At 44.4% G+C, this 16,360-nt stretch overlaps 1 protein-coding gene across 1 annotated transcript in view; it reads right to left on the reverse strand.

The window, feature by feature from the left end:
* Positions 1 to 1,401: 1,401 nt before the first annotated feature.
* The window catches only part of scaf4a (SR-related CTD-associated factor 4a), a 117,649-nt gene continuing 102,690 nt past the window's right edge, over positions 1,402 to 16,360 (reverse strand). The window contains exons 19-20 of the mRNA XM_070893330.1: positions 11,655 to 11,717; positions 1,402 to 2,650 (exon numbers count right to left, since the gene is read on the reverse strand). Of these exons, the coding sequence (XP_070749431.1) occupies positions 1,788 to 2,650; positions 11,655 to 11,717 (926 nt within the window). The 3' untranslated portion in view covers positions 1,402 to 1,787. The remainder of the gene's footprint in view (positions 2,651 to 11,654; positions 11,718 to 16,360) is intronic.

Genomic DNA, 16,360 nt, shown 5'->3' on the forward strand with positions numbered 1-16,360 from the left:
AAATGTCTGGTTTTCGGACCATTTTTGGGACATTGCACCTGTACATTTGAGTTTGGGAATTAGGTAGGTTGAAGGAAGATTTCTACTGTTCATTATTTATAGTAAATGCAATCTTTATACATGTTTTTACAATTTCATTATAAACAGCAAACAACAGAAATATTCCCCTATCGATGGAGCAAAGTAGAAGGGAGCTTTGCTCTGCGTCTAAATGTACCACACTTCATCCAGGGCTGCTTGATGTCAATAGCGAGTCCCTGAAATGGAATGTTTTCCATTCCTCAACAGTAACATTGCTCACACCCAGTGAGCATATAAAGAAAAAAAAAGAAGAAAAAATCACAAAAACATTTAAAACAAACTTGCTAACAATGGTAGGAGAAAATGAGCTACAATATCTTTCCAAAATTCGATCCTATATATAATTGGAATAAAATAATGTGATACCAATTTCGCAAAGTCACCATGGCTTTCCACTGGAAGACAGAAAATTTATGTTTATGGGGGTTGAAGAAACCAGACACCCAAGTTTTAACCTCATGTCCAAAACAAAGGTGAAGCCCATTCTAAAGGAGTAATTACCGACATGTTTCACTGAATGAACATCTGCTTATTTCTTTGCAGTATGGAAAATCTCCAACTAAATGGGTAATTGCTTAGAATAAAAGGCATCTCATGTGCGAAGAAAATAAGACAACCTACTTCACAATATGAACCAAGCATCAACAAATCAAACTGAATCCAGTGCAAGAATCTCTTACTTTTTGGAGTCTCAAAATTAGATAGAAATAACAAAACCATTTTTGAGTGAGTCAAACTGTTGTCTTTTGTGTGAACAAGTGGGTGAATAATTTCTGTGATAATTTTTTGATTAAAACTAAGTTACACAGCCATATATTAAATCTAAACAACATTCATTAACCCAGTTGTAATATTGATGTCTATTTTTTAGAATGGTAAACATATGATACTCTTTTTACAACTCCATTAGCATCCAAAACAGAAGAAAACAGGAAAACTGTTACTTTTAAGAAACAGTCTGTATTTAAGGGAAATAAACAAATAAACTTTCAAGAAACGTTCTAAAACAAAGTACTGTTCAGACCATTTGTATCCTGATCTTGAGTGGCCAACTTTATAATTTTTCTATACATCACCAGTGAAATACACTAATAATTTTATAATACACTTTGCAAAGCAATCTGTCTTGAGCTCTGTGGTTGGTTGTTCAAAAACAATTTCCATTTTTTTTTTAAAAGAACACATACTAATGAGAGTCTAATTTAGACTTGCTTCCGATATAGAAAATATCAAACTTTAGGGTGTTTCACAACCTTATTCTTCCATCCCATGACATTCTTTTCTCCACAAGTCCGAGGAAGAATATCACACGCTCTAAAGTTTGTTAAGAAAATAGAGTTTATTAAAAACAAATCCCTAAGCTCAACTCTTGGAGGAGCTTTCACCGTTTGTTATCTTTTTAAATTAAAAAAGAATAGAAAGCACTTCTACCTTATGTCAAAATTTTAAAAACGTACAGCAAAAATTTGATTTTTTTTTCTGGTCATCAGGTGTTCAGGCTTCGGAGTAAATTGTGTGGTCATTCTGAATACTGGGGAAAGCAAACAATTTGCTTAAAACCTTTAAAACTAGACAGGACTGTGGGATAGCAGAAGCAAATACTTTATACATCATTTTTTTATACAACTCTAAAGCTTCATAGCACAATAATGTGGTGTATACATCAATTACCACCACATCATGTGTTTTATTACAATTCGTTTCTATCACTGAGCCTCATCAGTTGGGCCTGAATCTTTTGTATCAGGTTGATTAGTAGATGAGGTAGGCTCCAATTCCACCATCTCTGCAGCTTTCAAATCCATGTTCAGTGAATCAGATTCTCCTTTAGCAGATTCGGGTACTGGGATTGCTTCTGATTGTTTCATTATGTCTTCCTGTGTGTCTCCATTAGATTTGTGGTGCTTTTCATTGCCCTCATCAGTTTCTTCAGGCTTTTCCTTTCCATGCTGATCCATATCTCTATCCCTGCGAGATTCCCTGTCTCGTGAATCGCGATCTCTATGTCCACTTGATCGCCTATTTCTTTCCTCTGAGTCTCTATGTCGTTCCCGCTCAGAGCTTCTTCTTCCTCCCCATTCCCTTCTCTCACGTCCACCACTATGGCGATCATGATCTCTATCTTCAGGACGATTTCCATAACGATCACGATTATCATTTTCATTTCGGTTTCCACCAAAAGGACGATTTCTGAACTCTGATCTGCCAAAGCGTTGTTCTTGGTCTCGATCCCTTCCTGGAGGAAATCCTTGTCTGTCATTCCTAAACTGTCTTCCATCTCTATCCTCAGCCCCTCCAGGGCGACCAAAGACATTCTGGGGTGGAAAGGGACCTCGCATGGCATGAGGTGGAGGTACTCCAAACCCTCCTGGCCCTGGAGGTGGTGGTCCTCTATGTAATAAATGTGGTAGCAGGGGACGTGGAGGAGCAACGGGAAACCTTTGCAGATGAGGTGGTGGAACTCCAGGGGGTCGTTGTAGCGGTATTAAACCAGGCCGTGCACCCAAAAGACCAGGACTTGGTGGCTGCACACCCAGTAAGGGAGCATGAGCAGTTCCACTTTGATTTCCTGAAGATCAAACACATAAAAGTACATTAAGTAAAATCAAATACCAACTTATTTTTTGCAATGGAAATTAAGACTCTGAAATTACCCAATGGGAGACTAGGGGACCCACTCTGAACATGTTCATGTGAAATTCCTCATTCCAATATTTTTGCAGAGGCATTTTCCCATCTCCAGTATAATAATGTAAACATTTCAGACAAGAATATTAAACGCTTATACATTAATGTTACCGTGCAATTGCAGGGCCAAAACTTCTAAGTTTCCCATTTTGTGAAGATATAAATTTATACTGTGCCAAACCCCCCTATCCCAAGAACAATGATAGCAGTACCAAACATTGAGCATAAAAAGATCTTACAAAATATGCTTGCTAATGTCTTTAGCCCAATGTATGGGAACACTATTGCCATAACAAAATACAGCTTGAGCATTGCCTTCCTCATTCTTTCAATATAACTATCTCCACAACTTATTCAGTATACCTTAGCTCCTCTGAAAGCAAATGGCAGTAGGAAGATCATGTTGATACAAGGAGGATGTTAAACACACAAAAAAGCCCCAAGTTTGTGCCAAATAAGGAACCAAAGGAGTTTTGCATGTGGAGACACTGGATGAGAGAGAAGGTGGGTAACCTAACCCTTTTCTATTCAACTTACCCGCATGAATTAATTGTGCTGAAGTTGTTTCAAAATACAGAGAATTCTTTTATGACTAAATGTTGAGGACAGTTTGGAGTACTCTTATCTTGAGGCATTAGAACAAGACAGCATGCTTATTACTTTATTCAGCTGCTGTTCAAATTGTACAGAGAATAACTAACCTTTCCTGCTACTTCCTGAACATCCAAGGAACAACAGTGAAAGACAATCTACAACTCAATTTAGCTAGACACCACTTTCAAAAGCACTAATTTGCAGATTTTGAAGAAAAATGGATTAAACACCAGTTAGAACCCCATGTAATGAAAACAGAATGAACTTACTTCATCACCAGAAATATTTTGTTATCAAACGGAACAAAAATTGCCTAGGTACATGGCCTTGGTTCCACCTTCACAAAATATTATGAATTGGACAGTAAGAAAGGGATATTGGTTTTCAAGGAAGAAGCATATGGTAGCAACTACAACTTTTATGCCTAAATTTCTTGAGACATCAGTGGACTTGCTGGTAGAGAGACCAAGTCTGACATTTGAATGTCTTAAGATAAATGGGAACATTACTTCTTCATTTACCAGAGAGTAGCCCGAAGATTCAAAGGAATGATTTTCTCAGGCCAACCAAGAATGTTCCCACCAGGTAAATTTTAGCACTAGAAATATATATATGTTTTATTTTCCAAGGCTATAGATGGTTCAGGGAAACTAGGTGTCCTCGTCACGTTATTGTAGTCTCTAACAAGATGGGAAGTGTTTCACTCCGTCTCAACCAAAAAGGTGCTGACATTCCTTTTGCACAAAAGTAACACACTGCAACTAATGAAGGTAATTTTTTTGGGAGACAAGTTGGTGGCTGTGGAAGCACTGTCATGTACTTTCACAGTGATCCATGATGCATTCAGAAAGTACTCAGGTCTGATAGAGGGGATAAACTACTACAGTTTTGTAACGACAAATGGGAACACTGTCCATTTAAGAGATCTGAGGCTGAAACCAAGGAACTTTCCCTTTCCATTCCACACTATTCAAAGATGGATACACCTGGGTCATTCACTTTCAGTTTTCTTGACCATTCAACATATGGTTCAATAATTTGTTCAATGAAAATTAGGAGTGTAATATAGGCTTTCTATAATAAAAATATATCAATATCAATTGGATCTTCAGTGGCATGACACGTAGTTTTGACCACCTGTTAAACCAAATATTCTTTTTCGTCTGGACCATAGCCTACTCACACATAAGGTAAAATAATTAATCCTAAAATAATAGGGATCTCTGCCTTCAACTGGAGAATCAGAATACAAATTATCAGTGTCCCCTCCTCTCCTCGAGCTGCCTGCACTAAAAGAGATCAGAAACGTGTACCAGTGCTCAGACTCAGCCAAAGGACAGTACTTGATACGTCCAAGAATCAACCCCTCAGAATTCAGCCAGAATTAATTTTAGCGCTACAGCTAATTGGTTATCTCAGTTTAAAAGAATGTTGCCAGTATCAAATGCGTGCAGCATGTACTCAGTCCCCCAGCAGATAGTAGAAGCACCAGTAGACTCCTTTCATCAAGCCAGGGCTCCAGTGTTCTCTGGACCTACCACTCATCTGCTAAGATCCAGGAATCCAGAATCCACCACCAGGTAAATTCCTGTAATTCTGCAGCAGCCATCAGTTAAACAGCCTCTCTTCAAACAGGCAGTCCCCGTCTCACCAGGAAGGGCAAAAAAATGTTGTGCACCATTCTCTCCAAAAACACCTCAGAAACCAGTGGCGCTCAGTATACTTGATCCTCATGCCAATTATCAGGAAAACATAAGCACAATCTACATTGAAGCGTGTCAGACACCAGAATCAACCAATCCAAAGGGAAATGACCCTTAAAACTCCTCCAGAGACAACAACGTGGAGGGCCACCAGGGACATACCAGGCCACTGAAGAGCTTGACTGCAGTTCTCTTACATCCAGAGTCGCTGAGCTCCCAAGAACCCACATCAATGGATGTCCAGCCTATTAACGACTGAATAAAGCAACCTTTAAGGCTGGTTTCTCAACAGCTACACTGTCAAATGCTGAGGAGTGCAGAATCATATCTGGCACACAACCTGCTTTGAGAAAGGTGGACAATCCACATTATAACAGACCTATTTTTGTACTGTACAGGTGCTCATGTGAGGAAACTGTCAGCAGTTGACTCTTGAGCTTCAAATTCTACCTCTGGGGTGCTCAAATTCTGATGTAAAAATTCATGTCCTTAAAGTATGGAAAAATGACCTAAATTTTATGCAGCAGCTTTACCATCTTGTATGTTTTATTTTGGATAAAGATGCTCTAGTTACAAATATGTCGCAATGTAATTTTCTTGAAAGAATACAAAGCAACACAAGTAGAATGCTAAATTTTCCTAGTTTAAGGGTACCTCTTTATGCTTGGAGTCAAAAATTCCTAGGTATGACCACTGTTCTGTGGACGTTATTTCCCTGAATCTCAGTGGAGCTTCCACGAAATGGACAGCAAATCCTTCCGTGACATTCTCCCTTGTTCTCTCGCATCAGACAAGGTGATGTAGTATTCATCAGGAAATTGTCATTTGCGATCCATATTGGCAGATTTGCTGGCACTGGATCCACCATTGGGGCTTAGAGCCAGTCATTTTGAATCCTTATTGTTGTTGCTGCCTGAATCTTTTAAATCCAAACATAAAGCATGCTCTACCACAAGAGGTCTTTCTGGCTCAGAAGGGAGGGCACTGATGCACAAGAGTAAAACCTTTTCAGACATACCCAAGATTATGCTTAAGCTTAGCTATATATTTTTTGAAAGCTTTACAGCAGCTTCACTTGCTTGACAAAGAAGTATTTCCCAATCTTGTCATTTGTACTTTTTTTGTATATTGATACCAATAAACTATAGGGGTGAACAACACAACTCGGTGTTTTTTAATGCTTGCATATGCTTTTGTATTCTTCAGGTCAAATTGCTCTCACGACCACCAGGGACAGACCTGTAACTACAAGTGTTTCAATCTGTTATATAGCTCAAAACATACACTGCAGAGGTAGCACAATTTTTGATGGACGCGATCTGTAATATATTATTGCATGTTTTTCATCATTCAAATGGAAAACTACAAAGAATTTATGTGCCTGCCATTATTATTTAATGAGGGCATTATCGCTAGCACTTGAGTGAAGTGGGTCTCAAAGTATGGACCATAGGTCAACAGGAAAGCCAGATAATCTGAGCCAGACAGATTTTCAAACAAGTACACCCTGGGCTGCACACCAGACCTTATGTCCAGGACCACAGTAGTACACTGTTGGAATGGCTTTAAGTGAATGATATCAGCCATGTTAATTTTCTACTTCCTTTAGGAACAGTCCCAAGTTAAGTCCCCAAAACACAGATTTGAGCAGATCTGGAAAGGTTGCCAATCCTCATCTGCAGGATGTCTTCAACATAAAAACTTTACTCCAGATATTTTCTAGTTTGGATTCTTCTCCTGGATTACTAAGTTTGGAAATTTTCCAAATTGAAAATTGGCCAGAATGTGGACACCACAATGGGGAGTTGCAACAAGTTGAGTTAAGGGATTGTGACAGAAGTTGCCAGGCCCACATAGAACAGCAAACGTGGCAAGAGATAAAACTCTAGAAATGAGATGCAGAGAAATCCACTAACTCAAAAAAAGTATCTGCTTGCAGTGGTATTCTCAGACACATACAGAGAAGGGACTCAGCGGACAACTTTTTCTGCTGATTATGGAAAATATGTCAGTAGGAGCACGCATCGACAAAAGTCAACTTGGTTCAATTCTGTTCATGGGTATAGTGGTTATTCAACTCAGATTGGCCTCTAACAGAGTTAATACTTTGACTGGTGCCAAATACCAATAATGGAAAATTGATGACAGTTCTGGTGCCAAAACTTTCATTTGTAACATGTTGGTGCTTTGATCATTTTTGCTCCAGCATTAGATGAAGCAAAATGACTGTGGAGTACCAAGACTGAGCATCATGTCAGTAGAGATGTTGAAGGCTGCATAAGCCCCAAGAGATCTTGGGCCCAAGTTTCGGCCTCAGTTGCTCCTGATTTTTTGGAGCAACTGGTGTAGAACAGAGTATCTTAGAAATTCAAATTCTCGGCATTTAGTTTGCTCCAGTTCTAGTCAGTTAGAACAGTTTCACTTTGGAACAGAATTTTTTTTTCAAAAGGGGGCGTGTCCAGCCACTTACGCCTGTTTTCAAAGTTTCGGCAGTGAAAACTTACTCCAAACTAACTTAGAATGGAGTAAGTGAAGATTTTTGTACGCTCGAAAAAACCTTGTCTACACTTTAGAAAATCAGGCGTAGATTACAAATCAGGCGTAGGGAATGGGGGGGGGGTTTAAAGGGAAGTTTACAAACATTAAACACTTCAGTTTTACAAATAAAGAGCCATCATCAATAATAAATGATAAAAACATCAATAAATCAACCAATAAATCAATCAAAAAAAATTAATAAATAGTTTTTTTTTTTAAATCAATAAATAAAACATTTTCTACTGACCGACTGCAGCACCGGGAGCCCTCCAACAGCGTGCTGGGATGCCCCCCCCCCCCCCAAGTGTGTCTCTATCTCTGTCTGTCAGTGTCTGTGTTTCTGACAGCGAGGGGAGGGGGGTAGGGGGTGAAGAGAAGGGGAATGGGGGGGGAGAAAAGGGGAATGGGGGGGGAGAAAAGGGGAATGGGGGGGGAGAAAAGGGGAATGGGGGGGAGAAAAGGGGAATGGGGGGGAGAAAAGGGGAATGGGGGGGAGAAAAGGGGAATGGGGGGGAGAAAAGGGGAATGGGGGGGAGAAAAGGGGAATGGGGGGGAGAAAAGGGGAATGGGGGGGAGAAAAGGGGAATGGGGGGGAGAAAAGGGGAATGGGGGGGAGAAAAGGGGAATGGGGGGGAGAAAAGGGGAATGGGGGGGAGAAAAGGGGAATGGGGGGGAGAAAAGGGGAATGGGGGGGAGAAAAGGGGAATGGGGGGGAGAAAAGGGGAATGGGGGGGAGAAAAGGGGAATGGGGGGGAGAAAAGGGGAATGGGGGGGAGAAAAGGGGAATGGGGGGGAGAAAAGGGGAATGGGGGGAGAAAAGGGGAATGGGGGGAGAAAAGGGGAATGGGGGGAGAAAAGGGGAATGGGGGGAGAAAAGGGGAATGGGGGGAGAAAAGGGGAATGGGGGGGAGAAAAGGGGAATGGGGGGGAGAAAAGGGGAATGGGGGGGAGAAAAGGGGAATGGGGGGAGAAAAGGGGAATGGGGGGGAGAAAAGGGGAATGGGGGGGAGAAAAGGGGAATGGGGGGGAGAAAAGGGGAATGGGGGGGAGAAAAGGGGAATGGGGGGGAGAAAAGGGGAATGGGGGGGAGAAAAGGGGAATGGGGGGGAGAAAAGGGGAATGGGGGGGAGAAAAGGGGAATGGGGGGAGAAAAGGGGAATGGGGGGGAGAAAAGGGGAATGGGGGGAGAAAAGGGGAATGGGGGAGAAAAGGGGAATGGGGGGGAGAAAAGGGGAATGGGGGGGGAGAAAAGGGGAATGGGGGGGGAGAAAGGGAATGGGGGGGAGAAAAGGGGAATGGGGGGAGAAAAGGGGAATGGGGGGGAGAAAAGGGGAATGGGGGGAGAAAAGGGGAATGGGGGGAGAAAAGGGGATGGGGGGAGAAAGGGGAATGGGGGTGAAAAGGGGAATGGGGGGAGAAAAGGGGAATGGGGGGGAGAAAAGGGGATGGGGGGGAAAAGGGGAATGGGGGGAGAAAAGGGGAATGGGGGAGAAAAGGGAATGGGGGGAGAAAAGGGGAATGGGGGAGAAAAGGGGAATGGGGGAGAAAAGGGGAATGGGGGGAGAAAAGGGGAATGGGGGGAGAAAAGGGGAATGGGGGGGAGAAAAGGGGAATGGGGGGGAGAAAAGGGGAATGGGGGGAGAAAAGGGGAATGGGGGGGAGAAAAGGGGAATGGGGGGGGAGAAAAGGGGAATGGGGGGGGAGAAAAGGGGAATGGGGGGGAGAAAAGGGGAATGGGGGGGAGAAAAGGGGAATGGGGGGGGAAAAAGGGGATGGGGGGAGAAAAGGGAATGGGGGGGAGAAAAGGGGAATGGGGGGGAGAAAGGGAATGGGGGGGGAGAAAAGGGGAATGGGGGGGGAGAAAAGGGGAATGGGGGGAGAAAAGGGGAATGGGGGGAGAAAAGGGGAATGGGGGGGAGAAAAGGGGAATGGGGGGGAGAAAAGGGGAATGGGGGGAGAAAAGGGGAATGGGGGGGAGAAAAGGGGAATGGGGGGGAGAAAAGGGGAATGGGGGGGAGAAAAGGGGAATGGGGGAGAAAAGAGGAAGGGGGAGAAAAGAGGAAGGGGGGGAGAAAAGAGGAAGGGGGGGAGGAAAAGAGGAAGGGGGGAGGAGAAGGAGAAGGGAAAGAGAATGGGGGGGAGGAGAAGGAGAAAGGGGGGAAGGGAGAGGTGGGGGAAGGGAGATGGAGGGGGGGAAGGGAGGAGGAGAAGGGGAGGGGGAGGAGAAGGGGAGGGGAGGAGAAGGGGAGGGGGAGGAGAAGGGGAGGGGGGAGGAGAAGGGGAGGGGAGGAAAGGAGAAGGGGAGGGGAGGAAAGGAGAAGGGGGGAGGAGCTGAAGGGGGGGAAGGGAGATGGAGGGGGTGGGGAGGAGGAGGAGGAGAAGGGGGGAGGAGAGGGGGGAGGAGAAGGGGGGGAGGAGAAGGGGAGGGGGGAGGGAAGGAGAAGGGGGGAGGAGAGGAGGGGGGGAGGAGAAGGAGAAGGGGGGGGGAGGAGATGGAGGGGGGGGAGGGGGGGAGGGAGTGGGGGGGGGTGGGGAGGAGGAGGAGGAGAAGGGGGGGGAGGAGGAGGAGGAGAAGGGGGGTGGAGGAGGATGAGAAGGGGGGTGGAGGAGGATGGAAGGGGGGGTGGAGGAGGAGAGAAGGGGGGGTGGAGGAGGAGGAGGGGGGGTGGAGGAGGAGGAGAGGGGGGGTGGAGGAGGAGGAAGAGGGGGGGTGGAGGAGGAGGAGAAGGGGGGGGAGGTGGAGGAGAAGGGGGGGTGGAGGAGGAGGAGAAGGGGGGGTGGAGGAGGAGGAGAAGGGGGGGTGGAGGAGGAGGAGAAGGGGGGGTGGAGGAGGAGGAGAAGGGGGGGTGGAGGAAGGGAGGAGAAGGGGGGGTGGAGGAGGAGGAGAAAGGGGGGTGGAGGAGGAGGGAGAAGGGGGGGTGGAGGAGGAGGAGAAGGGGGGGTGGAGGAGGAGGAGAAGGGGGGGTGTAGGAGGAGGAGAGAAAGGGGGGGGGGGGTGATGGGAGGCTGACCGGGCTGGGCCTGGCTGGGCCCAAGACTTCGGGCAGGGCCCGGTCCCCAGCACCAGATTTACAGGTAGGTGGCAGTGGGTTGGGTCGGGTCCGGGGTCCGGGTTGGGTCGGGGGGGGGCGGAGGGAGGTCGGTTCGGTTCGGAGGGAGGGAGGAAGAGGGAGGTCAGGTCAGGTGGGGAGCGCGGATCGGGCTGGGTCGAGTCCGGTCCAGGTTGGGGGGGTGGGGTGTCGGGAACGCGGGTCAGGTCGGGGTGTGGTGGTAGTGGGAGGGAGGTCGGGTCGGGGGGAGGGAGAGGGAGGTCAGGTTGGGTGGGGGCGGGGGGGAGCGCGTGCCGGGTCGGGGGGGAAGCGGGAGTCGGGTCGGGTCGGGAGGAAGCAGGAGCTGGGCGTGGGAAGCAGCCTTATGCACGCAGCCCCAGTGAGGCCGTTCGGCCAGGGCTAGGGGCTGCGTGCTTTGGGCCCCTCCCACACAGTTTTGGGCGCCTGGAGCTACTGCACATGCGTGCCCATTGTAGTGCGCATGTGCAGCGATCCCGGCACTGTTTTCAGCGCAGGGACCTAGCTCCGCCCCCCACAGCTTGGGCTGCGCCGCGCCCGACTCAAGAGGACCAGCAGGGAGCCGGAGAATCTGGAAGTTTTTTTTAGGCGCACTTTGTGGCGCGAAAAACGGGCGTCCAGGTCGGGGCTGCGCCGTTCTAGGCGCAGCCTTAAACATGGGCCCCTTGATACTATCTCTCTCAACTCTTTAGATGTGAAACATGGACTAACCAATCCTGAGAATTCTATTCTCTTTCTAACCTGGAGATGAAGGCAAACTTTCTTCAGCGAATTAGAACTATGTTCACAGGATATTAAGGATGACATTCTTGTCTAGAAGATGTCTTGAATCAAGCTTAGACAATTTGGTAGGCTTATTAGCTAAATATTAATAATTTAGAACATCTGGAATCAAATTACGTTATTATAAACTCAAGCAGACCAGCACCTTATAATAGAATTAGGTTTTGATTGCAATTTGTGATACATATTAACATCTGACCTGTGTTGTACTGTCTGAAGGGGCCACCAGTAAAAGCCATCATGGAGTGTGGTCCCTCTTGATCTGCGTACAAGTGAAACCAATCAAATGTTAGTCAAGCAATCTCAAGAGAGGATCACGAAAGATTCTTTAAAATGTTAGCAAAGATATGCATTAATTTCAGACTGCCTGGATACTTTTAAAACTTGAATTGATGATGTGTTAATCCACATCACCCTATACCTGAACTTAATGAGTACAGCAACAAACATAACCATGCAATGTTACTATATAAGATTACTCTCATACTGCAGGTACATGTAACTAGCAACTGCCAGAGTAAGTAGAGTTCCTTGTGCTGAATTATACTTCTAGCTCTGCACTGCTTTCTGGTTACAAGAATCCAAACGCTGGCTAAATTAACATTAGTGAAAAGCCAACAGACCAGTTAGCTTTTCGATAATATTAAAAAGTTCTAAATCTTTGTTCAAATGTTGCTGATGTTGTAAGAAATTGACTGGAAACTTTTCAAGTTTGCTTCATAATAGTTGTAGTTAAAAATGATACCACTATGCAACCTTGATGATCTCAACTGAATTCAATCAGTAATTTCACTCCATAGCTGTTCTGCATGCAATGGCCCGGATTTTGTGTTGAGAGTAATGGTGAGGTTAACAGCGCTCACCGTTATGGAGTAAATCAGATAATAACTTCCAGAGTACACACGTGTACAATTAATCGCGGAAATCCGGAAGTTGCTCTTCTAAAAACTTTGCTTTAACAGTATCTTGCCAATCGACTTGGCATTGAAATCAATGCGAGGTCATGTAGTTGCGGTACTTACCCACTAAACATGCCTGAAAAAGTTAGGGCTGGTGCATTCAGGTGTAAGTGAATTTTTAACAGCGTGATAAATCATAATTATTGCTGAAAATGCTTCACAAAGACTCAAAATACGCAGTATATTTGCTGATTACATAATTGGTAAAATTTTATTCACATGCTAGAAAATGATTGGCTATGTAATCATATATAATGACATAATTGCTTATTGTACATTGAGCTTTGTTGCATATCCTGTGATATACAAAATAAATTAGCCCAGAGTGAAATCAGGCTCCATAATTCAGAATGAAAAGCAAGTCATAATGCAAGCCCAAATTACTGGGTAGTTTATTTCAGTGAATGACTGAACTTCAGTTTTTATCCTGAAAATTATAAATACATTTTAGAGAATTTTAAATTATTATAAGAGCAAAATATTAACATGGAGGAGGAGGAAGGGGAGAACTGAGTAGTGAATGTCATTTTAGATCCAATCCAAGAATCAAGTTCAGACTGGTGAAATTAAAGTCTTCTCACCTATAAAATTTTAGCACAATCAACTAAGTTTCTAGTGCTTCAGGGTTCAATGCCATTAACGCAAATTGGCATGTTCACTTGTGATGCCTGGTTTAGGTTGCAAGAGTTTATGGATAAGGAAAATTCCTGTGTGTCTTGGTTTTTAAACTTCTCGAACATCCTTGTTGTGGGTTTTGCCAATTATTTCCACACTTCCCACACTGCAATCTAACCTACCTTTCTTATACTCCAGTTAAACTAGAACTTCTTGAACTTTTTTGCATGAAGACCTCCAGTGCATTAAGTTCAAGGTGCACATTTTCAAAACCCTCCATGCTCTCACCCCATTTTACCCAAGCAATTTTGTCCAGTTGTAGGTCCCACCTTACACCTTCTACTACTATTATTCAGCCCTACCCCATCTGATCATGGTCAGCAGCCAATCACTGCCCTACTTTTGCAAAGTCTCTCCCCAAACCATGTCACTATGCTTCCTTCTCAGCTTCTTTCAAAAGTTGTTTGACCTTGCTCTCGTCCCTCACCAATCACCTTCACCATCTGCAAGTAGCAGCCTGGTCTCCTTTCTGTAAAGTGCTCTTAGACACAAGAATCATTCAACAAATGGAAGCTGTTGTTGCTGAACTGGCAGTCTCATCAAATTGATACACAATGACATGGGTTCAAGAGCCTTCTGGTGTCCAGAGGTTATTTGGTGATGCACCTCCAGTCCTTGGAACTGAGCATACTCAGTAGTCTAGTTTACACTGATAATTGTCAACAAGACTATGTATTGATCAGTTACTTGAGTGATCAAAATCATCATAGTAACTCCGTGCTGACCACGGGACTTAAAAAAGTCAACAGTGCATCAGCCAGTAGCAAAGCCAATGCTAACTCTGACCTATGGTCAGCCTGAGGTACTTCATCTCAAAAGTTATCAAATCTCAAAATATGAGGTTTCTACAGAGAAAGCCTCATCTGCAATGAGTTCACCCTGATGGTCCTTCAAGTTAAATCTGTGGGATTCAGTTTTGGGGAGAAAATGGGGGCCTGCTGGTGTCAGGAAGAACAACATCAAGTAAACCCTAACTTGTCATATGCAGTTGGTATTGACATCATGCTTTGAACCTATTATGATCCTCAGAGTGCTCACACACCTGCTTCATTGTGATATTCTAGTCTACCCAAGAACATTATGGCTGTAACAAGGGGCAAAATCCTCACCATGATAAATCTAAGGCCAAGAAATTCAGGTCATTTGCGCCCCCCGTAATGGGGCGCTAATGACTTTCTGCCTCGGCACGGCGCCGCTAACAACTTTCCGCCTGGGCATGGCGCCGCTAACGACTCCAGCTAAATTCCGCGGGCGTTTAGTGGCGGTAATCCATAACGCCCCGCTCTGCTGGCAATGATGACGTCATGACTGTGCACGGTGCCGCGGACCCTAAATTGGGTGTCGTCCTCTGAAGTTGCGCCGGGCGATGTCAGCGACAGCTGCAGGGGATGCGTACAGACAGCTGCTTGCGGGGCACACGTTAAGGGGAGGTGTGGGCCGTTGAAATTTGTTTTAACCGATTTTGTTGATTGGCGCTTTGACCGCGGGGTCCGTGCTGGGCTGTTGGCACAGCACTGCACCCTCACTCCCCAGGAGGCCCCTTTCATGACTGCAGGGTTTGCAGCTTGAGCCTCGCCCTTTAATTAAAGGAAGAGCCCCTCCTGCGCGGCAGCACTACACGGCCCAGTGAGTAGCGCTGCGCGCCGCTCCTAACCAGTCCGCCCCACTACTGTCCCAGAAATTCGGATTACTGCCCCTGAAAGTAAGTGGAGCTCATTATTTTGCGCTCCACTTACTTTCAGGGGCGGTAATCCGAATGGGACTTCTGCGCCTGGCGCAAAATGTCCTGCCTCCCGGATGTTACCGCTCCCCAAACGGGGCACAACGGAATTTTTTTCTCCTTATTCTTTAGTACAGTTAATCACCATCATGTCTAATCAAGTGAAATTTGTGAAGAACAACTCTGATTAAGACTCGTATTCAAAATGATGAGTGGAGACTAAAACCCAAAACGATTAAAGCAGATGTTAAATACACTGAAGATGTCATGTGACATCCATACTGCAAACAATCGAAACAGTGATCCTTTGAATTTATCCCATTGGTGATGTGGAAATATTAAATCACAGAAAGAGGGAATTATAAGTAGATTCAGATATACAAATGTTAAGAAAATTGGAAAAAAGTAATTTCCTGAGTCCACTGTTGAGGTTTGATCCTTTGCCTGCTGAGATCTATAGAAATGGTTTTCTTGCCAGCTAGCTGCTTGGATGCAACTGTAATGTCCTGTTATACAGATTAAAAATTGCACATCTATTAAGAGGTATGGAATTTGTCCCTATATTTATTCAGATGGAAGGTCAGTATGTTGCTGTTTCTGTTGAGAAGCATCACTTTGTGAAATGTAATCAATTCTAGGAACTTAATGCGGTAAGTCATAACCAACACAGCAAACTGAAGATTGAGGTAGATTTTTAATTCCACAAAAATTAGCTATTCAACAGTATTAGCCAGGTCTGATGGCAAAATGATATTTCAGAGAAAGCCAATAGACAACGGCAAAACTATTTTTAAATAGTAGTGAGATAAACGCTTCATCTAAAATAGCAAAACCCCCGAGGGAAAATGAAAAGAACAAAGGTTCCAGTAAAACCCTTTTGTTGATGACCCAAGGGTATTGCTTTGAATTTGACAATTAGAGCAGTATCTGCAAGATCCAAACAACCTATTTGCATGCTTATTTCTATCATGAGTTGATGGTATATGCTTGTTACTAATACCAAAAGCAGGAAAAATGAACTGAAACAGATGTCAATGGAGAGTCTTATATACACTATTGTGGGTCCCTGCTGGAACGTCTCTTAAAGGGATAGGCATTCCTCTGACTTTTTTTGTGAATCTTACTTCATCTATGGTACATGGGAGTAAACATCATTTTTCTGAAGTTCAGTATGCCTAAATTCTCTGCAATTGTTTTAAAATCAGAGTATATTTTTTAAACTTCATTTTCTGAAGAGCGGTTCAAAAAATATCTTACAATTTTAGATTGGGATTGCCATCAAAACTGTAAATGCGTTCTTCAGATAGTGAAAATTATGAAAACAGAACAATTATACTGCACATTCTACGAATAGGCTGCATTGTATTGTATATCTAATTGTATAACCTTAGATTAAAAACTGCTTATAACTATTTCCCTTGCCCTCAACCATCCTCTCTGAAATTCCAAGATGGAAGGGCTTATCAATGACAGGCATAGCTTGTGTTGGTAAGAATGGCATGTTGGTACCTCCCAACCCTGGGGTTTGGCCCTGTACAGGTCCAAAAAATT

Source organism: Pristiophorus japonicus, chromosome 11, assembly GCF_044704955.1.
Source record: "Pristiophorus japonicus isolate sPriJap1 chromosome 11, sPriJap1.hap1, whole genome shotgun sequence".
NCBI lineage: Eukaryota > Metazoa > Chordata > Chondrichthyes > Pristiophoridae > Pristiophorus > Pristiophorus japonicus.